The sequence below is a fragment of the Melanotaenia boesemani genome, chromosome 5 (genome assembly GCF_017639745.1).
Source record: "Melanotaenia boesemani isolate fMelBoe1 chromosome 5, fMelBoe1.pri, whole genome shotgun sequence".
Lineage (NCBI taxonomy): Eukaryota > Metazoa > Chordata > Actinopteri > Atheriniformes > Melanotaeniidae > Melanotaenia > Melanotaenia boesemani.
This window is the reverse complement of record NC_055686.1, coordinates 36,498,387-36,524,935: the sequence shown is the minus strand read 5'-3', so window position 1 is coordinate 36,524,935 and position 26,549 is coordinate 36,498,387. Positions and strand designations below refer to the sequence as shown.

General features: G+C 42.8%; 1 protein-coding gene across 1 annotated transcript; it reads left to right on the top strand.

Moving 5' to 3' along the window:
• The first annotated feature begins 426 nt into the window (after positions 1–426).
• LOC121639459 (insulin receptor substrate 2-B) lies at positions 427–20,723 on the top strand. Its single transcript, XM_041984688.1, has 2 exons — positions 427–4,866; positions 15,653–20,723. The coding sequence occupies exons 1-2, from the start codon at positions 756–758 to the stop codon at positions 15,655–15,657; spliced, it is 4,116 nt and encodes a 1,371-aa protein (XP_041840622.1). The 5' UTR covers positions 427–755; the 3' UTR covers positions 15,658–20,723.
• The last annotated feature ends 5,826 nt before the right edge of the window (positions 20,724–26,549 follow it).

The window sequence follows — 26,549 nt, the reverse complement described above, 5'->3', positions numbered from 1 at the left end:
TTTTTTTTTTTAACTGTTTATATTATTTTTATATTTTATATTCATATGATATGATATTTATGAGTATAAGAAAAACAAAATAATGAATAATGAAACTGGCCATCGATGTCTGTCTTTCAACGGCGACAGGAATGAGATCAGTTTTCTATCCAAAACAGTTTCTTGATCACCTAACAACAGGCTCCATATAAGCCTACAAAGTCATCGCTTATTTGTAAACTTCAGGAAACTCTTTGGGACGCTATTGGCCAGAGCCATTGACGCAAAGTGCTAATCGGTCGTAACGATTGGTCCAGATCCCTGTCAACAAATGTCAGTCAAAGTGATAGACTAATCATGTCCCGAATTCGACCCCCTGCTCCTCCCACTTTTCAGTGACGCAGAGGGTCATGTGTTGTTTGTGCTGTGGCCTGTAGAGATGTGTAAAGTAGTGGAAGGGAGCGGATTGCTAATCGAGCGACCTGGCTCCTCCTGATTTACAGAAACACGGCTGAACGTGGTCATGTTGTTTACGGTAGGCTTTATTTCGTGAAAAAGTCCGCACTGGAATACCAGCCTCGCTGCTAAACGGGCAAAGGAATTCGTTTTTTGGGACGGAGTAACAACGCCGGTCTGCGGGGATTGCAAATCTGAGACGTACGACTCAACGTTAGCTGGCCTAGCCGGACTCTGGAGCTCGTCTCCCAAAACAAGAATGGGGTCTAGGTCCACTCGGATTAGCTTGCTAGTAAAGTGACCTTTGGTTGTATTTTCTGATGGCAAATTTCACGAATTACCAGGAGGGTAAGGCAGCGATGTTGATGGTGGAGACTCAGCAGAGAGACGTTGGTACGAAACCTGCGGCAGCCAACGCAAACGGAGACGGCTCGGTCGGGGAACCCCCTTCCCCGTTAATTAATATCGGCGGTGGCAGAGGAGGCTCTCGTTTCCACCAACATTTGCCGCCCTCCAACCACCTCCACCATCACTCGCCAAAGGATCAACAGCAGCACCATCAGTACCAGCTGGCTTCGCAGCAACATCTTTCCGAGGAAAACATCACAGACTCCCCGGCCAGGAAAGCCGCTGCCTCCCCCTCTCTCAGCCAGGTACACACCGCCGAGGACGCCCCGTCTTCATCCACCGTTAGCGGCGGCGGCAGCCATGTATACGCGGCTGTGAACGTCGCTAATACCTCGGACGTTGTAGATGATATTAGAAAGTGTGGCTATTTAAGAAAGCAAAAGCATGGACATAAGAGGTTTTTCGTGCTTCGAGCTGCCAGCCACCTCGGGCCGAGCCGCCTGGAGTACTACGACAGCGAGAAGAAATTCAGGAACAGCCTGCGCACTGCTGCCGCGGCCGGCGGCGGAGCGGTCGCCCCTTCTCCCCCCAAAAGGGTAATTTACCTCTACCAGTGCTTTACGGTAAACAAGAGGGCGGACTCAAAAAACAAGCACCTCATTGCCCTTTACACTAAGGATGAATACTTTGCTATAGTAGCTGAAAATGAGCAGGAGCAGGAGGACTGGTATGTAGCTGTCAGTGAGCTGATGAGTGAGGGGAAAAGAGGCCACTTGGATTCTGATGATTTAGATGATGGATATGGCACAGTCACTCCTGGTACTGTGTTTAAAGAGGTGTGGCAGGTTAATGTAAAACCTAAAGGACTGGGTCAAACTAAAAACCTCACAGGTGTTTATCGGCTATGCCTCTCAACTAAAACCATTCACCTGGTTAAGTTGAACTCTGAGACCCCGTGTGTTAATCTTCAGTTGATGAATATCAGGCGTTGTGGACATTCAGAGAGCTTCTTCTTCATTGAGGTGGGTCGCTCCTCCTCTATTGGGCCAGGGGAGATATGGATGCAAGTGGATGACTCGGTTGTGGCCCAAAACATGCATGAGACTATACTGGAGACAATGAAAGCCCTGAAAGCATTTGCAGAGTTTCGGCCACGCAGCAAAAGCCAGTCTTCGGGCTCCAATGCCATGTCATTTATCACAACACGGCGCCACCTGGGCAACCTGCCACCAAGTCAGACGGGGCTGCAGCGGCGGTCCAGGACGGAGTCTGTGGTCGGGACACCTCCGTCAAGTAAAAGCTCCGGAGCAAGCGGCTATCGTTTTCGCACATCCAGTGAAGGTGAGGGAACGATGAACCGGCCGTTCCGCTCCACCACAGGTAGTCTGGTGCACCTTAATTCAGCACGTGCTCATCACAGTCGTCAGGATGGGGCCAGCGGCAGTAACGGGAGTGGTGTAGCAGCCGGAAACACTGTGGCTACCAGCACCGGCACCGGACGCTACATCAGAGCTATTCCTGGATCGTCGTCCACCTATCACACTCGCTCTGCCTCACTGCCAGTCTCCCACTTCCCTTCCACCACCAGCCCGGTAAGTGTCTCCTCCAGCAGCGGGCATGGATCCGTCTCAGACACACTAACCCGCCCGTCAAGCGCATCAATATGCGGCTCTCCTTCTGATGGTGGCTTCAACTCTTCAGATGAGTACGGCTCTAGCCCCGGTGACTTCAGGTACTTCAGAGTGCGAAGCAACACACCAGACTCTCTGGGCAACACCCCACCAATCAGAGAGGAGAACTGTCTAAACGACTACATGGCTATGGGTTGGAACCGGGAAGTTTTTGGTACCAGCGTGGGCTCTGGAAGCAACAGCGGCGGTGACACACCACGGGATGAAAGCACATCAACAACAGAGGATGAACGCTTTTCTTCATCGTCACTAAGGAGGAGGACGCACTCTTTCTCCAGACCAGCCGGTGGTGCAACAGGAGGTTCTGGAGTGGCGGTTTATCAGAAAATGACTCAGACCAACTTCTCCTTGGATGAGGGGTCAGATGTGGTTTTGCCATTCAGCAGCGGGCTCCTCCGAGGTGGCCCGCACTCCTCCACCTCCTCGCTCCGCTCTGACTACAGCTCCTGCTCCGAGCACAGCCAACAAAGCCGTCCCTCCACGCTCTCCCGGACGGGAGCCGGCACTGAGCGCCCTCCCATTTCCTCCTCCTCCTCTGCCAAGGAGGACAGCGGTTACATGCCCATGATGTGCGGCGTGGCTGCGTCGCCACGAGACACTACCCCCGACTACATGCCTATGCAACCCAGCTCTTATCCCCATCACATCTCCCACTCTCCTCAATTCCACAGCCCAGTTTTAGCGGCCCGCTCGGCCCACCACCAACAGCTCCAGCCCCAATCTACAGACCCTCATGGCTACATGATGATGCTCCCAGGGGGCAGCGCCAGCTCCCCGTCCCCAGTTCAAGCCTCCCCCAGCCCTCACAGTGGTGTCAGTCAGAGTGACAGCATAGTGGAAAGACCTGAGAATGGAGAATATATGGACATGTCCTACAGCAGTGGTGGTGGCAGTCGCAGGCTTTTAAATGAAGGGCCCAGCAGCCATTACACCCCCAGCACACCTGAGGGGACACTAAAGTCTTACAGCCCGTATTTCTCCCTCCCTCGTTCCTACAAAGCTCCATCCAGAGAGAGGGATGAAAAAGAGGATGGGGAGTATGTACCAATGACCTCTCCTGCTAAGCCAGTTCATTCATCAGTCACAACAGCTTCATTGTTAATACCTGAAAAGAGAGGGGGTGGAGGAAGCAGCACCTCCACTCCCTCTCACCCGCCTCCACCTTACGGAGCTCACCATACAACTGCGGCGATGGCTGACAGACGCATTGTGAGGCCTAACCGTCTTCCTTTAGGCAGAAGGAGTTTCCACGGTCCACTTCGGGTTAGCGTGTCCTCCTCTACATCAGTCCCACCCACCGGGAGCTCGGCTGAGGGGCCATCCAGTCCTGGGGAGTATATTAACATTGAGTTTGGAGATCACTTCCCCCACCAACAGCAGCCACCCACCTATCTGGTCTCTGCCCACGATGAACTGCCTTCCCTGGGTTCTGGCGTTCCCCGTTGCTCCCCTCCCCAGGCCCAGGACTACATGAGTGTGGAGGTGGGGGCAGACCAGCAAGATACAGCCGGATGTCTGAGTAAAAACCAGTCACCCAGGCCCAGCCTTGTCGCACCCTGGAACCCGCCCAGCTACATCCGACCCCTGGCAAGCAACCCTGGGGTGCTGGCCTCCCCCAGAGTTCAGGCGGGGGGTCACTGGAGATCAGTAGAAGATGACTACACAGACATGACGTTTAACCTTGGCAAAGGAGAGCGGCCTCAAACCAGCCCAACAGACATGCTGCAGCATCTCTGTGTGATTGAGGGGCATTACGACCACACTCCTCCAACCTCCTCTTCATCCATTTCCACACCTCTTCCTCCATCGAGCCCAGGCAGGGTACTGACGCACCAGCTGGAGCCCAAAGTGGTGCGAGCAGACCCCCAAGGCCGAAGGAGACACAGCTCAGAAACGTTCTCCACCTCCTCCTCCAATTCAACTCCCTCTGGAGGAGGACATGGCCCTTCATCCTCAGCCACCCACCCCTCTCTGGCCAACTCTGCAGCCTCCAATGGATCATACCTAACAGAGGGACAGACTTCCAGGTGGGCCAGCTCAGCATCTTTCGACAGTGTGTGGATGTCCATGGAGGGCATAGGAGATTCGTCTTCTCTTCACGGGCAACAAAGACCGACAGAAATGGCCACTGGGACCCCAGCATCCTCAACCCCCACCTCCTCAGGGGCTGGAGCCAGCAGAATATGCAGGAACATGTCCGTCGGCTACCAGAACGGCCTCAACTACATCGCCTTGGAGCTGAAGGAGGACGGGAGTAACGTGGGAGCCGTGACGACGGCGGTCAGTAGCAACGGGAGCACGGCGGGGACAGTGGGGATGGTGCCTCTTCCAGAAAACGGAGCCTACGCCAGTATAGACTTCACCAAATCAGATGGAGTCACAACAAGCAAAGGTGAGTCAACATGTTCTTGTTTGCTTTTTGTCATGTTGAGCTCTCTTCTACCTTCACGGAGGAACACCAATAGCTTCTCTGTCAAACTTCAGACCAGTCAGACAGCTTATGTTGAGGGTATATTGTACAATCAGAAGCAAAGATCAACAAGTGACAAGAAAGTTGTAAGTTTGTCAAAAAATTATAATGGTCCTCTATGCCTGGGAAAAAAATCAAGAAGATGTTGTTGAATCTCAGTGTCACCAAAAATGAGCAGAGCTGGAGTTGGTTTTGTGAGGATAGTAAGTAAATGAATTAAAGGAGTGGCATAAATAACTGTAAAAAGCAAGAAAACGTCTGAAGTAAAAAGTGTACATATGTGAATAGTTTCTGTTGTGTAGCTGATTTACTGCCAATATCCTGAAAACCAAGAATGGAGAGAATGATGTGCAGATTAGAAAAGCCCTAATCACTGCTGATCTGTGTTAGCCTTTATGGTGCTATATCTTTTGTTATGTAAATTTTACGTAATTGTAGCCTCATAATCTGACAACCAAGCCTTTCCTGAGAAAAATAATGTCTGTATGTTGACACTGGTTAAAAGAGTTGAGCTGCTATAAGCATTTTTACACAGGAAAGATAAAAGAAACAGGCAAACCAAAACAGCAAAAAGATTTGGGAGTTTTAGGGGTAAAGCCATAAAAACCCTGAGGGCCATTGTGTGATTGGGCCTATATCAGTTTCCAGCTCCTCTAGTTTCTCTATCTTGAATCAAGTCTCTGTGATCTTGACAAGGCTTCTCTGAGGCACCACAAGCAGCCAGCTGTTGGCTTTTGAAGGCATCTGCCTAAAGAAACTGAAGTTTAGTTTCTAACTGTGTCGGTGCAGGAAGTGGCAACACTACGCGGCTCATCTTGAGGTCCGTATGTGTTGTGTGCCAAGCAGTCTGGCAGACAATGTGCTTTTTGAATGAACAGAGGTTTATCTGAGGTCAGCTGCAGACTGAATTTGCTCCCCCCCCCCCAAAAAAAAGGCCTCGCTGGTGGCGGTGTATCTGTGTGCCTGTCTGCGCACATGCTGCTGTTTTGTTTGTGTCAGCATGTACTCTGAGTGTAATAATGTGTGGGTGTTTGTGCGTTTTAAACCCTTTTGTCTGCTGTAAGTGACACATTTCTGCATACTGGAAACATGTTTGTTTATATTGAACAACAGCAGAGCGGTTTAGCATGAGGGCAAATGAACTCATGCAACACTTTTATAGTAGTAACCTGGCAATCATTCTGCCTTTTGTGTGTGTGTGTGTGTGTGTGTGAGATAAATACTGCAGAAAATGAATTATGTGTCTGATCTCCTTCAAACACACCATCTTTACAGTAGCAGCTATTTGAACTTGTGTTTGACACAATGGAAAGTTGTGTTATCCAAAATCCTGCAAAACATGTGCAAAGAGGAAAGGTCAGATGGTCACAGGAAGACCATGACCCCAACTTGCAAATGACACCAATTCCAAGAACTTCTAACAGAGCTGAGTCAGCAGCTTCCCAACCCTGACATCTCTGTCTGCTGGTGTGTTTGTGCCTCTGTCAGGGATCGCCGATGTTGAATTTCTGCTGATCTCCTGTGACAAAACGCTGATGATGACTCGTCTGCGTGTTTGTTTGTTTTTTATTTCCGTCCAATTGCAGAGAAGATGCACAATCTTCATATTTATAAGGTGTAATAAGATTACCTCTGTCCAAGGTCTTTGTGTTAGATACTGAGATAATTTGCTTTTGCCTTTTTCTGTGTGTGATACACACACACACATACATTCAAATTATATATTTAATATAATATTCCTACTGTCCTGATATCCTGCTTCCTTCATTTATATGTTACAGTCCTTTCTCAGAGTAGGCATGTCGTGATGAGCAGTAAGTCAGTTAATTGCATGGTAAGAAAAAATGAACACGATAAGTTTGCCGGTAACAATGTCATTTTATCATACTTATTGTTTTTGGTTGTGTTTGGTTTTCATTCGTCGTTAATGAGACTTGGAGTCCGTTCTATTTATTGTTTTTGTTTTGTTATTTAAAATTTCTTCCAGTTCCAGTGTAAAATGTTCTTTAGAAATGAAAGTTTATTGACCTTTGAACGGATGTACTTGCATTATTATGGCATTGTCATATTAGTTGAAAATGGTTTCAAAATGACAACATTATCATTTTGCACAATATTATCGCGATAATTTGAGAAAATATTTTGCACAGAAAAATGTGTTATTGCGACAGGCTGATCTGAGCGGAGGTTATTTGCGGAGAGTCACATGATGATCTTTGGAAATTCAGTCGAGCTAGAAAATAATAAAAATAAAACTATCATTGAATGAAAACTGGCAGTTATGATAGTTAGTAGATGAAAAAAATATGCATATGGTTGTTTTGTTTTCCATTGGCTTGCTGTCATGTTGTGTTTTAACAGAGCTGCTTATGAACACGCTGTGTTCAGTGTTTTGATCACCTTCAGGGATGCTTACGTTGAAGGGCTCAAAAGTTTGGGGAAACCTTGATCATAATAAATTGTGAATGTTTTAGATTATGAGATGCCCAGAAAATTTCATATTTGGACAGTTGCTGCCTCACTTTTTCCCAGAAATCCACCAATATGTCTGCATTTGCCTGAACGTGAGTTAAGAGTTCTCCAATATCTCAACTGATTTGCTCAGAAAGTCACTGCTGAATCTGTGCCAGCTAACACAAGACATCAGCACAAAGAGCTTGGAAAATTCTGTCCTTCCCCTTTTCAGTTTGTACTTTTGTTTGCATTACAAACCCAGCAGCAGGTTTATGTAGTTCAAGATAACAGTAAGAAACAATGTGCACACAAACACATGCTTACAGAGAACGAATAACCTTGTATGCGTTGCCTTGTTTACAGTCTGTGCATCTAGGTAGGTGTGTGTATGTGGATCCATTGAGTCATGGCAGGCAGCCTTTGATGTGGTGCTGTAATTTGCAGCAACGGCGTGTCAAGGCACACAGCGAGTCTGAGAGGAAACGCATCATCATCACTCTGGAATGCACTTCCTTTCAGCTGCAATGCTGAGCAGATAGAGGCACACCTGGATCCTTAACCTAGAGGAGACAGGGATGGAGGGGGAGGAGGCGCTGGCTCTGTTTCCATCCAGCTGGCAGGAGCATGTCATGTGCATCTTAAAATGCTACTGGGAATATAAAATAAAACACGAACTGTGTTTCTTTAACATCTGCTGGAGTTCAGGAAATTATTGCATCGAAATGGGGCATGAGAAAATACTTGGAAAGGTAGACGTGTTCACGCTGAGGTTGGAAACGATGTGTTACATTTAGGAAAAATCCTCAGAGTAGGTAATCTGTTCGATAATGAGGTAAAACACTTAGATAAAAAAATGAAATCGTAATGAAAATCAAATATTTTTTGGTCGTGTTTCCTGTTACCCTTAAATGGTGTTTTGGTGATTTTCTTCTCTGAACTTGTGGTGCAGTGAATAGTTTATTTTACCCCCAGTGAATTGATAGTTGAATATCAAAGGCATTTATCAGTGAAGGGGGGGGCTGAAAAATGTAGAAATTCTAGGCACAGTACAGCAGTTAGTGTTTGTTCATTGCATTCTTGATTGACTTCATGTAAACGTCTACAGAGTTTTTCTATTAAGTGATGCATCATTTACCCTTTTCAGACCAGATCTGTAGTTTTGGCATCCAGAACAGTTTTAGGATTTTATTGATCTAAATCAGTTCCTCTACATTGTTTGTGTGGAGTTGATAAAGATTCTAAACTTAGTTTACTCTTTTTAGTTATTAAATAGTCAGCCACTTTTTTAGGCACCGTAATAATAATAATGGAATAGATTAAAAACCATATCGATAGACAGAATTGATAATGGCATTGACATCAACAGAATCTTATAAATTCCCATCCCTAGCGAGAACAGTCAGTGAGTCTACCTTTTCCTGATCCACTTCCATAAGTTGCTGGAGAAGTTGAAGCTGGGCAAGCAGAATGACCGAACGTGGAGGTGAGGGCAGAAAAATAGATGCCAGACATGAAATCGGAGTTATGCTCCAAAGGTCGGTTATGTGGTGGTGGTTTGGATATCTCCAAAGAGACGTGGAGCACATTAAGCCAAAATGCAAGGTATGTCAGCGATTGGTGCCCTCTAAAACCAGAAACCAGACCATGTTTAATCATTTGAAGGAATACCACTCAAGAGATTGTACAAAAGCATGAAAATGCGAGCACAGTCCGCACAGCCTGCCAGTTCGGCACAAAGTAGACAAGTAGAGCAGTTTAGCTGCTACTAGCGGTGCAGCCACACAACCAAAGCAACGGCGTCGTCGTTCAGTCGTCGTGTTGTGTGAGCTGCATTCAAAGAGGCAAAAAAGTTTTGTTTCGGTTCAAATTATAGCGGGGTAGCCCTTTTTTCAGGCCCATGCCTTCACAAGTCACATGCACTCATATATATATATATATATATATATATATATATATATATATATATATATATATATATATATATATATATAATTTGATGCTCGCATTTTCATGCTTTTTATATGAAATCTCTGACATCAACAAGATAGTTTGGTCCAGAAAACTGCTGCTCACTGGATATTTTCTCTTCTTTCAGACCATTCTCTGTAAACGCTGAAGATGGTTGTGTGTGAAAATCCCAGATGATCAACAGTTTTCTGAAAGTCACCGAAGACCTTCCTCATTCTAATGCTCAGTTTGAACTTCAGCCAGTCGTCTTGACCATGTCTACGTGACTACACGTTATGAGTTGCAGCCATGTGATATGATGTTAATAACGAATGCACACATGTAAAACTAATAAAGTGGCTGTAATTAAACATACAGTATAGAATATAACCAGATTTTATTTAATACTTTATAACCAGAAAGAATAGTAAATACTTGTAAAATAGTTTCCCAGACAGTGTTAATACTTGGGCAGGTATATTGGCAAACTCGTGTGCATTAGTATCCAACAATTAAAAATGGGGAAATCTGCTACTGTTGACCTTCATGCAGAACTTCATTTCAGCCCCCCTGACCTTTCATTTCCACACTCATGTTACTATCAGACCTTGCCACTGTAGTCCACACATACATCGTCAATGCATGATCGTGCAAAGTAGGGGGTGACAAACGGTATACTTTAGAAATCCGTGTAAACACCAACAGAATCCCACAAAATTCACAGACTAATACATCCAGATGATGTAGTTGGGGATAAAATAGATTCTGTACACTAATACTTTGTTGAATCACTATGTGCATCAAATTGTGGTGATGCAAGACATTTCCAGACTGTTGCTATTCTTTAATAAAATTCAGATTTTATAACGACAGCATCCTCTGATAAAACACCATTCCTGTAAATTTCAAGGTGACATCAAAGCAGGAAATTTGGTTATCCTCGAATAAAATAATCTATGGAAAAGGCTGGAAGCAGCAGAATGGATTGGTGTTGGCTCAGAGTCACTTCGTCTGAGGAATAATAGTGTAGGAGACTCCATTTAATAGTGAGTACTTCTATGTTCTCATATGATGGAGGGTTTGCACTTCTGTGATGTTTTATGATCGTTATTGCGCAAGCTGAAAGAATGCAGTCAGATACCCCCCCACCACCACCCCCCTCCCTGCACCCTGTTTGTCAGAAGCTAAAAGGTTAAAGTCGGGTCACGTGAAAGATGTGCAGTTACATCATGCAGAGAGGTGCTTTTTAGATGTCAGTGATGGGAACCTGCCCTTTCCACCCCACCCTTCTCCCCTTTCTTTTTCTCCCCCCTCCCATCAAGTCCATGGTAAGTGGCGATGAGGTGGTAAAGGGTTTGGTGAAGTGCAAGGCAGGGATATCACACAGGAAGCGGGCAGAGTAGAAAGATGTGCGAGAAGATGGTATGAGGCTGCCCTTTTCCTCTGTCATTCCCACCTCTATGGCCAGGACCTTCTATATTTACAGATCTATTTCTAGACTGACATGAATTTATGGGCTGCTCTGAGGCATGTGCTGCTCGTAACAGGACCCCCCCCCCCCCCAAACCACCACCACCTTTTCACGGTGTGTCCTACACAGACCTCTTGAATGGACAGATATGTTTGCAGACAGATGTTGGAATTAACCATTAGGCTTGCACAAAAAGAAACTTTTTTAAGCTCCATTTTGACTGTCAGGAGGAAAGTATTTGTGGCTCCCTGACTTCCACACCCTGCCATCTTCATGCTGACTTTTAGTGACCATTTAGTAAATAAATCACCTTAGGATAGTGTTCTCTGTTTGAAGAGCAGCTTAGTTTCCAGGACTGATGTGTTAGCGGTGCTTTTAGCATGAGTGACCCACACTGAGGAGGACCAGACAGTTTGATGGTGACTATTCGGCAGCGATTGGGACCTCAGACTTAATGTGAGTCGGCACCAGCATGGCCTTGAGTCTGACACACGGTAATGCTGCCAATAATATTTGGCCCGCCAGATTACATTGATTAAAAAAAAAAAAAAAAAGTCAGCTCAGACCATGTCTCTGCTTCTGCTGCAGCATCCGTGCACGGCTTTGCCTGCATTCATGAGTCCTCCACCATATTCCTCAGCTGTGCCACACTTTTCTGAACCAGAACTGGCTGATGAATCCACTGCACATCCCAGATTTGATGTACTGGAACCGTCATCCGTGTTTTCAGTCTCTTCCATTGCGCGTGTAGAACGGTCAGCCAGTCGCAAGCTGTTCTGCTGATGTCAGAACATGACGGGGGATTTTCCAGCTACTGGTGTGGCGGCCTTTTCATCATCAGATATTTGTGTGTAAACAAGCCTGTTTGACTTTTAACTGCACAGAACCATCAATTTCATCATGTTGTATTATTGTATTACAAAATTACATAAAGTCAAAATTGTGTCATGAGCACTTTATTATTATAACCAAAGTAATGCAACAAGGATGATTTAATAATAACTCATTCTCTGCTATACTGTCCCACTATGGTGTGTAAACTAAGCAACACAAGCAGCAACACAAGCAGCAACACGTGGACATAGCATAACTTTGTTTTCATCAAAAGTGCACGTTGTGCTGATCATCTGTTGTGCTTCAGACAATGTTCTGCAGTTACGTTGATGCATCTTGATGATTAATAAATTTTGACGTTAAATACCACATTTAACTGTGACATCAACTGATAGTAACATCCCTGGTTTCATCTCGTCTTCAGAACTCGTTTTTACTGCGTTCGACCCTTTGACCTTACATTCGGTCTAACTGCCCCTTCATGCTGCTTTCACGCTGCAGCTTGCAAACATGCAGCGTTAATTTCATAAGATGTGCACAACGTGTGCTTCAAACGAACACATAATACGAGAGACAGACATGGTGTTGAAAGAAGTCGTGTTTTCTGAGGATTTAACTGCAGTTACAACGTTTTTCAATTTTCGGATGATGACCCCATTCAACCGTCTACAGCCGTCTCAGTGTCAGTCCAACATGTCACACTGGCTGTTCACTCCCATGATGCCTTTCATCTGTTCTCCCTGCTGGGTAAATGGGGCTTTGGGACACAGACAGAGACAGTCGGGGGGTCAGGGAGGGCACAGGGGATGGGTGGCGGGGCCGAACCACCTGCATGTGTCGCAACCAGCTCGAGCAGGTGTGTGGCAAACACTGTTTTCTAACCCCATTCTGCAGCGAGCGTATCTGGGTTTGTGAGTGTGTGCACTCCAGCGAGGTTGTGTCAGGTCAGTCTGGCCCATGTCCTGGGAGCCTTGTTTTGATCAAAGTCCATGTCTGGGACTGCAGAGGAACCCAGAGACCTCAGACTTTCTCTCAGCCTCTCTCAGTTTCTTCTGCACACACCCACGTTGAAATCCAAGTTTGTTTTATTGTCATAACCATAATTAAGCAGACTTTTGCCAAAGTTTGTTGTTTGTGATGTAAATATATAATGATTCAAAATGTTAAGAAAACACGCGACAGGCTTTGACATTAACTACATTCTTCACCAGGCACAATGCCTGGAGGCCAAATGTAGCCCTCCACTAAAATTATACAGCCGCCAGGCGGCCAGTTTTCAGAGTTTAAATCAAAATTTGCACATGTCTACACGGAGAATATTAAAAGTTAACAAAATGTAAAAGTTCTGCAGATCATTTAAAGCAGTGTATGTAGTTCTTTACATTTCATGAACAAGACCTTTTTATAAATGTGGAAGAGTGCTGGTATCTTTCATCTTTAATAGCACAGATAAGCATTTATTTGTTTTGGTGTTTTTTTTTTTATTTTATCTGACTTGTTTTTGACTGAATTTGCACTTGCTGTCCACCTTATCAGGTTCACCTTATCAGGTTCACCTTATTAGTACCCAGTTGGACCACTTTTCCTTCAGAACTCCCTTAATTCTTGGTGGCATAGATAAAACAAGGTGTTGGAAACATTCCTACGAGATTTTTATCCGTATTGACATGACAGTGTCACACAGTTGCTGCGGATTTGTCAGCCTCATCCACGATGAGAATTTTCCTTTCCACCACATCCCAAAGGTGCTCCCCTGGATTGAGATCTGGGTGACAATGGGGTGTCTTTTACCGAGGGGAAGACTAAATTAGCCTCAATGGATGCGTTTCCATTACCCACAGAATTGTGCGAAACCTAAATGTTGTAATAAAGAACTGGTGATGAAAACACATTTTTATTTTTTTGACATGAAAAGCTGAGTGTACAGCCAAGCCGATAACAGCACGCCTGCTTTGTTTATCTGTCTGCTACCAACGAACGTTGCTAACGTGTAATCTGTAATGAAAGCTGAGAACGGTCTATACATGCAGAAAAAAATGCTGCAGTATTAGTATTTTAGTTTTTTCTGTTGGTCCAGATGGAATTGGGTCCACATTAAAAACCTTGGATAAATTATGTTAGGAACAAATTTACTAAATGCATAAATTTCCATGTTCATCTACAGGTTTTACTAATTCAGCAGAGCACAAATTGTCCAGAGAGCATTTGTCAGTTTAAGCTAAAGATCAGTGTTTTCCTAAATGCTGTTAGATAAAGGGTGAGTACAGATTTTAAATTACTTGGATATTATAATGCATCTTCTAAACCGGCATGGCAGCAGGCGTCGCATGGCAGATTACTCAACTAAAAGTGACTTAAAACCAGGTGAAAGTCTCAGACTTGTTTAAAACCTGCCTGAAAATGATGAGTTTTCTCTGTTTCTGTCTACATCAGCCAGTTAAATCTCCAGTGTTTCAACTATTTATTTTATTTTTTCCTCTTTTAAGTTTCTCCTCCATCAGAATTGACCTCTTGCTATCTGTTTGTAGTCATATTCAGTGATTGATGTGTTTTTTTTTCTCTTCTCCGGCTTTACCAAAACTGTTTTTAGTCCTTGTTGGGTTTGTGTACTGCTACTCTGTACTGTGTACTTCTGTCTCTCCATCAGTCCACACATTCATCCATCCCTCTATCCTCATGGCTAGCAAACAGAGGAGCAGCATTCCAGCAGTGCCCCTTGTTAAAGCATCTGTATTGTGGAGTGCTGCTCGCATTGTTGTGTCAGACAAAGCCTCACTCTGAGCGGAATAACCCAGCTGGAGGGCGGCCATGGCCCAGGTCATTCAGGGCCGCCGGACGGCACCACAGCAGCCGACCTGACAGCCTGGGCCCGGCCCTGATAGCAGGGCAAGAAACAAAGTTTATGTTTTTGATGTGCGTGTGTGTGTGTGTCTGTTGGCAGTGAGCAAAATCCAAAGTTCATTGTTACCCTCAATTATTTAACAAACAGGTTTTTTTCCTGCTGCTTCTGTCATGGAACCAGACCAGGTGTTAAGTATTTATGAGGACCATAGTTACTTTTTACAAGTAAATCATTTATCTATGAAAACAGTGTTTGAACAAGTTCTTTTCATGTCTAAACCATATCATATTTTTGTCTTTATTAAAAAGAAAAAGGAGGAGAGACACTGGCTAAATACGTCCCTCACACAACCACCTCTAAACATCCTTTTAATACAACATTTAAAAACAATGAACTATGAAGGTATAAACCAGATTTGCAGTCAGTTTTAAAGCATTTATGGATCATCTGCCAGAATTTTTCAGAATCAGAAAACTTTATTAATCCCTGGAATCCCAGCAACAACAGAGTTTGTTAGTAAAACTAACAAACTCTGTGTGCATCCCAGTTAGTGGCAGTTTATTCATGTATAAAGAAAACCAGCTGAATTTCTGCTGCTTTTTAAACAAATCTTTTTAAATGTGGTATTAAAGGAATATCCTGGCAGTGATTGATCGTTGCATTTGTCTGAACCACTTTGATGTTTGGGTTGTTTTAGGTGGTGAAAAGGTGCTTTTCTGTGGGACTGTTTTGAGCTTTGCTTCTACTCAAAATACTGATGTTATTCTCAGTGACTGCAAGTGGTCTGACTACAGTAAACAACAGCACTTTCTCTTTGGGGAATCACAAAATATCTTTTTCACTTTATTCAACATTGAGCGACTTTATTCCCTTTGAAAAGTATTATTTCTCAAATGTCTGTCTGTCAGCTTCCAGCATAACAAAAAGCTTCATGCTGTAGTTATGATAATAATGCATGTAGGTTTTTTTTTTTAATTCGATTTATTTTTGTTCAATTTTTCAAATTTTATGTGATTATTTTAGTTTTTTTTTTAATGTATGTTTTATTTCATCCCTTTTTCTTGATCCATTAATGACATAAATACACTTTAATCATCTTACTGTGCAGAGGATGGATGACTGACTGATGATTTCTTTCTGTCTCTGAATTTCTCCCCCAGACTGAGAAGCAGAGATCCAGCTCGTGCCGCCTCCTCATATCTCTTCTTTGGGCACTTGACTCTACTGGGACCTTTGCCCTCCCCCCCACCACTGACCTCTGACCTTCCCTCACATTAAGAAGCTGCTCCTCTCTAGAGGGAGACATTACAACGTGACAGAAAGCGCTTTGCAGTTGTTGTTGTTTTTTTGGGGTTTTTTTCTAAGTGTTTTTCCATTGTGTCATTTTTGTGTTTTATATGCATACCCTTGTCTTGTTAATTGCCCCCCCCAATGGCGGCGGTGGCTGAGGGGCATCAACACAATGCAGGCATTTTTTTCTTGTTTCTTTTGAATCAGATCGCTCTGCTTTTCAATGCGGTATAATAAAGGTAAAAGGGAAGTCAGAATTCAAAGCAAAGGCATTATGGAAGCTTTTATGCTGCATTGACTTAGAAAATATAATTTTCCTCATTTATCATTAGAATTTTTTCCCCTATGCATTATTCAGCCTTTACAACTATTTAATTATGAGCAATTTTTTGGTAGAAAAAAAAAACAAAAATATATTTTTTTAGATTTCTTTACGTGTCCCCCCCCCCACGTTATATGGTACAAGCTTGTGGCTGGGTCCATTTTAGCTTCAGTGTGGCATTGCACAAGTATCATGCTTGTTCCCAGGTATGACACAGTACAAATGATCATTCTGCACGGTGCTCACGCCTCAGCGGTGGAGTGGCATCCATCGTCTCAGCGTGCAGCTCCAAGTACAACTAAATAACTCAACTGCGGTACTGCGCCAGTAGGTGTGTTAATGCAACGGGACACCATAAAACATTACTGTATTCATTTTACTTACTGAATATTATTTATTTTTTACAGTGGGTACAGTTGTTCCGGTACATTTCTTTGTTTACTTCCCTGACTTATTAGTACTTAGCAGGGCGGGAAAATAACTTCTGACTGTGCTGAGATGGCTTTCTTATCAGAACGGGGCTAATTAAACCAGGCCATTAATTAATATCAGAGACACCATTAAAGCTTAGTTTCCATGTCTTTGTTGAGAGGTTTTCCTCGCCTGATGTGTCAAATTCAAGAGCCCAACAGCAGATCTGGACACTAATAATTCCAATACGCTGTTCTTTTTTTTTTTGACGGGACTGTATGAAGTACTTAAGAGCAATTAGTGTCTTACTCTTCATAGACGAGTCGGATCGCTTTCAGTTTGGAAAAGTCAGGAGGATTCCTTACTGGCAGGCTAAGTTAAAAGCTACTTGGAACAGGGATGAGTGAATTTTGAGTTACTGGACTGTAGTTGGTATTAGCTTGACCTGCTTGTAATAATTTGCTCTGATTTTCCAAACTTGAGTGTTTTCACTGCTGTAGGCCAGATGTGACTGTTCAGAAGTACTTGACACAGTCCCATTTAAAAAAAGAAAACTGATGCAGCCTGTCGAGCTAAGCTAACTTCCAGTCTGCAAATGTTAGCCAGAGTTTGAATAAACAAATGTGAGAAAAATCAAGTTGTTAAAAAGATGGTTGGAAGCTGCGATGGTTAGCGGATGGAGGTTATTTTCCCGCTCTGCTGCTTGCTGGTTTATCTCCGTTTTCTGCACAAAGCACTGTTGAAGTGGAAAGTGTTGAAGTCTGTTTGTTACTTTTTGTTAAAAGATTTATTTAATGCAGTCTACAGAACATTTCAGGTTAGCAAAGGAGAGTGGTGCTGTGAAAGGTAAAGCACAAGTTGCAGGCAGTGACACTGGGATGCACGAGTATGATACACTCACATGAAATGCAAGTAGATGGTGTACTGTACCCTGCAGGCAGCAGCATGCACACATATGTCGGTCATGTGCCATCCTCCATGCCTGCCCTCATAATGCAGACACATGCTCTTCTTAGTCATGCAGCCCTGTTCAGGTGAGGTTTAGCCCATTTTGGTCCTTTGTCAGCACCTTGTGATCACATATCAGATTTTTTTCACACACACATGTTCGTCAGTGGCTCTGGGTGATGTAAAAGAGGTTCCAGTAACCTGAACTGCAGCCCCAGGTGCACCAAGCTGGACATACCCTACCCCATGACAGCCTCACACACAGACACACTTTGAAGGGCAGCAAGCTCCCACGTCTTAGCCGAGTCTCGCTGGTCTTCTCTCTCACACACTTCACACACTGATATGATCGTGCTGATCATTCTCTAATTGTGCTACTGTCCCATAACTAGCCCCAAACATGAAGACTGACAGCCGGCATTGTCCTCAGAATTGCAGCTTTTGTTTAGCATTCACTTATCCAACACTAGTTTTGTTCTTTTGTTCAGCCCATTTTTATTGTTCTTTGCCCAGTGACAGCTTGTCACATCATGGTGCAGAGCTGGGAGGAAGGGATGGAGCTGACGTATCTCTAGGAAGCTCTTAAGGTTTGGTTCAGAGAGCAGGATGGACAGGGTTTTGTCACAATGTCAATAAGGTTCAGATGACTGAGAAGGAATTAAAAGTTCTGCACATTTATGACTCCGTGTTCATTCAGATTTTTAGTATTTGTGACCACTTAGACCAGGGGTGCCCAGTCCTGGTCCTCAGGGGCCATTGTCCTGCAGAGTTTTAGAGGTTTTTCTGCTCCAACACAGTTGATTAAAGTTTTAACAGATTTACCCAACAACTACTCAAGTTCTGGTTCATTTAAGTGTGTCGAAGCAGGGCAATCTCTAAAACATCCCTGAGTTAGACTGTATGGAAATTACGATGAAATGTTGTTAGTGTCTACAATTAGTTAAATTAGGTACAAATCAACTCAAAGTCTCTGGACTTCAGTCAGGTAACAAAGAGATTTTCTGCTGGCAGCTTTAAGTTGTGACCAATTCCAGTTTAAGTTCAAAGAACTATAATCAAACCAATAAGATAATTTTGTACTATGTTTTAATTAAACGTTCAGCTTTTAAAAAATACAAATATAAACACCAAGAGGCACCAGGCTGCAAAGTGTTCTCTCTTTGTTGGTGGAATTCCAAAGTACATGAAATACTCCACCTTCCTGGAAGGAGGTGTCGCTTAAAAACTCGAACAGAGTTTAAGTTTTTTTCTCTTTCTAGTAATCTGAAAATGTATGAGATCACCAGATCAGTAAATGTGGTAAAACCAGAAGGATCCAACAAAGTACAGCAAATGAGTTCAGTGTGATGACTTGACAAGGATTTTAGATCATCTAAATACTCTTATTACAGATGTAAAAAATGTCAGCTTTGTGCCTTCATTTAATATTAAAAACTTATGATTAGATGTTTGAGATATTCTTAGATCAATCAGCTGATCCGTAATTTTAATGAGATTTTCTGCTGAGAAAATGTTGGAACAGTTGGATCCTTATTGTGCAGTTTTTAAACAAAAAATGGTCAGTAAACTTTCCTCAGAGGATTTCAACTCTTAGCTTTAGTTCTCTTTCTACGGCCACGCAGTGTCTGAACCGATGACAAAATCTCATTCATCAGCTGCGAACAACCATCCTCATCGGTTTCCTGTGATGATCTGCCCGACGTACCACAGATCTTTGATGTCACATGGTTTTTAGCCAGTGGTTTATGGAGGTAAATCTGGTCCTGAAACAGAAATCAACAAAAGATTGTACCCTTGTTGTGGCGCTCCTGCAGGTAAGACCCATGTTTTAAATGGTCTGAATTACAGATAATTGTCAACAAAATGCTGTTTAAAGATTTTAAGTCTGTGACGTGTCTTATATGTATAGGAACAATTTGAGGTACTTTCATTCGCCCCCCCACCTTGTTTGTTTTTTTCCCATTTTAAATGAACAAAGATTTGTTTTATATTTTGGGAGCAGCCCGGGACAAATAAATTTAGTATTATTTTATTTTTTTTATGTTTGCAAAATGTTTTTGTGTATTTACTATGCTACAGTGACATGTTGCATTTGGATTTTTGATGCTATCGCAAGTTTAAAAAAGGAGAAAAAGAAAAAAAATGTGTTGCTAGATTTTTGGGGGAATTTTGGAATGAATCCCACTTATTTATTTGAAGCATTATTCAGAAATGTTGGTGTCAGATTGCCTTCATGTTGGACTTTTTAACCTGTTTAAATCCTAACAGATTTGAGGTTGAACTGTCAACTCGGTTCACCCTCGAATCTGTCTTTTGTTTTTTGTTTGTTTTGTTTGTTTTTTTGAGTAATTAGATGTGTAGGAATCTACATCATTATGCAAACTTTTTTCTTTTCCCTCCATTATCTTTATTTTGTATTCTAGTTTACAGAAGAAACAGATCATCTTATATTTGGTTGTTTTGTTGGATCAGGGCTTCTCTAAAAACAAAGCAATTCAAGGATAGGTTTTCTTTGTTTTTGTTTTTTTATTTTTAAGAGTACGTAGGCATTTTGCAGTTATTTGTATAAAAATGGGTTACAACTTGCTCGTTTTTTTTCTTTTGGTTTTTTTGTTTTTGTTTTTGTTTTGTTTGGGTTTTTTTTTTTTTTTTTTACTATAATACAGTTCATTTGCTGCTGTGTAGTACAGTTAACAGTCAGTGAGGATGAAGATGATGACTATTACCCGCAATCAGGTAAAGATCTTTTTCCCCTCCCTCTGAATGCTTTCGAAACTTCAGAGAATTTTGAAGGAATTTCAGGAGAGTAAGCGAACCCCAATCTTACCAGCTTCATGTGTTCTTGTTTTCCGGGTTGAATGCCATTGTTTATTAGCTTTACAGGAAAGAGCGAGTTAAAAAGAAAATTACTGTGGAGGTGTGTATCTTGCATTATTTTTCAGCGATGTACGTCCTGTACAAGAAAAAGAATTGTCTAAAAAAAAAAGAGAGAAAAATGTTGAAAATGAAATCCTCCTTGTGTAAATAAGGACTGTTACTGTTACATGTTATGACTGGCACCTCGGCTGGTGCCCCATCCCCTTGTTTCTTTCTCTTTTTTTTCCCCTCCCTTTCTGTCTTTCTCTCTTTTGTTTTCTTGTGGAGGGAACGGGGCGCAGGAGGGGTACTCGGAGGCGATTTGAGCATTGGCATAGTGTTTATATTTATCAAAACTTTTTTGCTTTCAATAGAGCTATTGCAATAAAAATGTGTTCATGTAACTGCTTCCGTCTCAGTTCTTTCTTTTCGTGTGTGATAAGATGCTTTATTATTTCATTATGCAATAATGTGGAACAAAATTAGTGATCCTAATAAATATAAAGTAATGATAAAAAATAATTTATTTGCACATTAAAAATGCAAAAAAAAAAAATTCAAGTTTTTTGTTTCACTTTTTTTTCTTTGAAAATAAAAGAACCTTATAATTTACAACATCTGTCAACAGTGCAAATCTTTTTTCCTCACTCATTGATAACTATATCTTTAGCTACTTTAGAGCTAATGACTACAAAACCGGATCAGACCCACCGTAGACTGGAGGAACTTTAGGATCTAGAAGCATCGACCACCTCTACCACAAACATACTGTCAATACTGCTAACAGCTCCACAGCCCTACTGGATACACCTCATCCTAACAAAAGAACCTTCCAGCAATCTGCAGACAACTGAGGGTGTATTAACTTCTACACACGTGGACTAAATTGTTGGTACCCTTCAGTTAATTAAAGAAAAACTCACAATGGCCACAGAAATACCTTGAATCTGACAAAAGTGATAAATAAAAAATCCATTAAATTTAAACAATGAAAGTCAGACGTTGCTTTTCAACCATGCTTCAACAGAATTATTTAAAAATAAACTCATGAAACAGGCCTGGACAAAAATGATGGTGCCCCTAGAAAAGACTGAAAATAATGTGACCAAAGGGACGTGTTAATCCAAGGTGTGTCCACTAATTAGCATCACAGGTGTCTACAAGCTTGTAACCAGTCAGTGGGTCTATATATAGGCTACAGGTGGTCACTGTGCTGTTTGGTGACATGGTGTGTACCACACTCAACATGGACCAGAGGAAGCAAAGGAAAGACTTGTCTCAGGAGGTTAGAAAGAAAATTATAGACCAGCATGTTAAAGGTAAAGGCTATAAGAACATCTCCAAGCAGCTTGATGTTCCTGTGTCTACAGCTGCACATATTATTCAGAAATGGAAGATCTATGGGACTGTAGCCAACCTCCCTGGACGTGGCCGCAGGAGGAAAACTGATGTCAAATCAAAGAGACGGATAATACGAACGGTAACAAAAGAGCCCAGAAAAACTTCTAAAGAGATTAAAGGTGAACTTCAAGCTGAAGGAACATCAGTGTCAGATCGCACCATCCGTCCTTGTTTGAGCCAAAGTGGACTTAATGGGAGACGAACAAGGAGGAACCATTGTTAAAAACAAACCATAAAAAAGGGAAACTACATGCTGACAAGCCACAAAGCTTCTGGGAGAATGTCCTATGGACAGATGAGACACAAATGGAACTTTTTGAGCTCTATGTTTACAGATGGAAAAATGAAGCATATGAAGAAAAGAACACCGTCCCTACTGTGGAACATGGAGGAGACTCTGTTATGTTCTGGCTGCTTTGCTGCGTCTGGTACAGGGTGTCTTGAATCTGTGCAGAAACAATGAAATCTCAAGACTATCAAGGGATTCTAGAGAGAAATGTGCTGGCCAGTGTCAGAAAGCTTGGTCTCAGTCGCAGGTCAAGGGTCTTACAACAGGACAAAGACCCAAAACACAGCTAAAAACACCAAGAATGGCTAAGAGGACAACATGGACTATTCTAAAGTGGCTTCTATGAGCTCTGACCTAAATCCTATTGAGCATCTTTGGAAGGAGCTGGAACATGGCATCTGGAAAAGGCTCCCTTCAAACCCGAGACAATTAGAGCAGTTAGTTTATGAGGAGTGGATCAAAATACCTGCTGAGAGGTGCAGGAGTCTCATCGACAGTTACAGGAATCATTTGGTTGCAGTGATTGCCTCAAAAGGTTATGCAACAAAATATTAAGTTAAGGGTACCATCATTGTTGTCCAGGCCTGTTTCATGAGTTTATATTTTTAAATAATTCTGTTGAAGTATGGTTGAAAAACAATGTCTGGCTTAAATTTCATAGAATTTTCATTTATTATTACTTTAGGCAGATTCAAGTTATTTCTGTGACCATTGTGAGTTTTTCTTTCATTAACTGAAGGTACCAACAATTTAGTCCACGTGTGTATTAACAACAAACAGGACTTACTGATAATACAACACAACAGAATAAAAAAAAAAACCTGATCTAGCCTGGAATTTGCCTTCAGCCACATCAAGTAGTCCAGCAAAGCTTCAATAAATGGACTCGGTCATAAAAGAAAACAAAACTTTGAAAGAGGATACCGGATATACACACAAGAAGCATGTGTGATGAAATAATAGTTTCTGGCATTCCTGAAAACACACCAACAACCCAGAAGCAGTTTAGAGATTTCATGCAAACACGATTTAAACTTTCACCAGACACCATGTTCACCACCTTGGATTCCAAAGTGGATGGTGTTCCAGTTTGGTGCCTTCAAGACGAAAGGAAAGGAACTGAAACGCCCAAATGGACTCAACTGAAATAAACAAACAATGCAAGATTCTCTGTCCTCTGATGAAACAACACAGACAAAACAATAAACGCACAAATATGTGGTGGACAAACTTTACATTGAAGGACAACTTTATCAGGACTCACAAACCACTCCATGGCTTTTCTAATAAACCAAAACTACTACAAACTGGTACTCCAAAATAAGCATACTATCCTTATCTTTACCACATCCACAGCCTTGTCTTCATTATTATTGTTATTCCTTTATTTCTTTTCTGTTGTGTTTCTAGCACACTTTTCTCACCACCCTCTTTTTGTGTGTGTATGTGAACTGTAACTGTTTATATGTATATCTCTCCTTTTACTGTCTTTTTACATACACACATGCACATACTAACTCAACCCAAGGCTCTAACATCATTTTACTATTTACACTTATCCTGTAAACATATATATGTATACATATATATACATACATACAATTTTTACAGTAGATAAGACAGAAAGACATGCAATGTCCAGGATCATTAGCTTTGGTTAGAATCAATGTGTGAAATGCTGGGATTTTGGGGGGATCTGAAATCTTGTAAATAGTAGCTTTGATCTCTTTCCAAAGTCAAAAACAGAATTCTTTCCACCAGTTTATTTCTACATATCCAATAGTAAACCATTATTTAAACATGTGGTCCGCTTGTGGATGGCAACCTAATCAGCGTCCCTTTGCATCAGCCACAGCCAGTGTGGTTTCGTTCAGTGGTAGTGGCAATTTACCCACCCTGTAATGCTCTTATTGTGGAGCCTTGTTGTGGATCTAGCCACAAATTCCCTGCAGCCCACCTCCACCAGACAAACCTTCACTTTCCATCCCCAACCCTCTGTCTCGGCTGGGGGCTTGGGTAATAAAGTATAAAGTGAACCTTTGGAGGTTGGAGGTCTACAGTGAAGCTGAAGAAAAGTGTCATGGCATTCACAGCTACTTGGCTACTATTGGGAAAATGTACATTAACATTAAGGGAAATGTAGAGCTTCTTAAATGTAAGTTGATTTTCTAGTTGAATGGATGAAAAGTTCCCTCCAGTCTGCCAAAGACGCAAAAATAGCAGCAATTCAAGTATAAGAGCCACATTTCACCCTAATCTGATCAACATCTGGTATTAATGGCTTAGTTATGGTTCTGCAATAATACCTAAAACAGGAGTGGCGACAGCTGGTCACAGTTTTTTGTGTGTGTGTTTGATTTGTGTTTTATTCAAATATGATCCTGTGGCTCTGTTAACACTGACCACTTATACAGTAGACACCTGCATCTCCTTTGTAAGCATTGCGAAACAAACTGGCCTACAGCTGAACTGAGCTGCTGAGCTGATGTGCTTTCTTTATCTACTCTGAGTTTTCAGCTTAACTCTAAATACTTGCCAGACCTTTTAAGATCTTTATTCAGTTTCAAAACACCACTAATGATACAGCAGACCTTGTTAAGTGTCTGTAACTTTCATCCAATTTATATTCAAGATGAGGTTAGTGGCAGTTGTGTCGCAAAAACTTCGTAGTATTTTATTTTTTTGTTTTTACACCATCCAGTTTGTTTAAATCAATGTCTACATGGATTTCTGGTGTTACCTGAAACATAGATTTTTTTGGTCTCAAAACTCATTCTGTTACAAAACCACATAACTGCAGACTTCTTGTTGTTTTCTAACAAATACAAAGCTCACCTAATCATTCATGTGTTTTGCTGCTTAGTGACCCTTTGGCCCATGACACCTGTTAATAAAAAGAAAAGAGTCAAAATAACACACATGCATTTCCTCATCCATGTGTTTTTGGGGGGTTTTTTCAGATGAAAGGTTTTAGACAATAACAAACAATGTTTATCCAGCTCAGGTGACCAGCCTAACATCCCAAAGTCCAACTGTCAAAACAAGCCAAAGTCCTTTTTGGTCATAAGAGCTGAACAGCTGAAAGAAAAGTTTTAATTCTCCTGAGTTATTCGAATTGACATTATTCCGTATTGACATAAAACTGTCAATACAGAAGCTCCATTTTAATATTTTCTTTTTTTTACTTACACAATAAAAAAAATCCCTCCAGTGAGTTTTCTACTGTATAATCATTTCTAAGCCTTACCTCATACACTCACCTGACACTGTATGAGGTTTACCTTGCTACTATTGAGTTAAACCCTCTTTCATCTTCAGAACTGTACTCTCGTGTAGCAGTGTAGTGGATTGTAGCTGCTACACTGTGGTCATAAAGGGATGGACACGGTCAGGTAGGTTGTGGTGTTTAAACTTTGCCACGTTGGGGCCCAAAGTGTGTCAAGAAAATATCTCATGGGTCAAGAAAATAGGTCAAGAAAATAGGGTTCATGGGAGGTGGAACTGGAGGAGTCTCCTTTCACTCTCTCCCATGCCACTGGGGGCTGTTTTGGGGTGGCTGGGGAAACTGGGCCTTGGATGTGTATGTGCAACATGATCTCTGTGGTCCCCTGGTGTGGACTCCCGGAGGTGAATGGGCATCCGTGGCGCTGCTACCTTGGACTCTTGGCCGGGCTGGGCCTTTGCCCTTCTGCCCTCGGGTGGTCCTGGAGAGGTGGGGGCGTCTACAGTGGCCAGCTAAGGAGTTGGTCGCCAGGGAGAGAGATCTTTCTCTCACACCACACACAGGGCATTGTGGAGCGGGTAGAGACAGTGGGTTTGCTGAGGGGTCCCCAGTTGTGGGATTCCTCGTATGACCCCTGCAACTGCCAACCCCACAAAAATTTAATTACAACTTAGACACCAATACACATTTAGGGCCTTGTGGGGATGGGCACATGGGCTGTGGGTAGGCGGATAGGAGTCACCAAGGTGGCCCTTCCCCCATCCCCTCCCATTGTAATCTCTCTTCCCATGATTTTAATTACACTTTAGACACTACCACATTTAACACCACAGCACTACACACATACACACAATGGATGGGGCAGAGAGGGGTTTTGGGGCCAGTAAATGGGTGGAGTGGGGCTGGTGGTTGGGAGGGTTGGTCGGGAGGGGGGGACCTGGGGACATGTCCTTGTCCCTGGGGTGCCTAGCCTTGGTTGGATTGTCGTGGCCCTCGGTGGTTTTGCCTAGGGCGGTTGGGTTCCGTCGGTTCCTGGGCGGGGCTCTGCAGGAGGGGATGGGTGTCCCTTGGATCTGCGGGGTACTTGCCCTCCGTGCAGCCCACACCACAGCACCTGGTGCCAGCTGGGCCTGCTCACCGTCAGCCTGGGCTGCTCGGTGCCTCTGCCCTGTCGTGTCGGGGGGCTCCGGTCTGGGGGCCCCTCTGCTCTAGGCTTAGTGGGCTGCTCCTCTCTCTGCTTTGGCTGTCCTGGGTTTTGTGTTCTGGGGAACTGCCAGACCTTTGGGGCCTTGGGTTTCCCCTGTCTTCCCCTGATGC

What these genes read in the sequence shown, in the direction of transcription:
- LOC121639459 (XM_041984688.1), top strand. Translation starts at nt 756, where the DNA reads ATGGCAAATTTCACGAATTACCAGGAGGGTAAGGCAGCGATGTTGATG.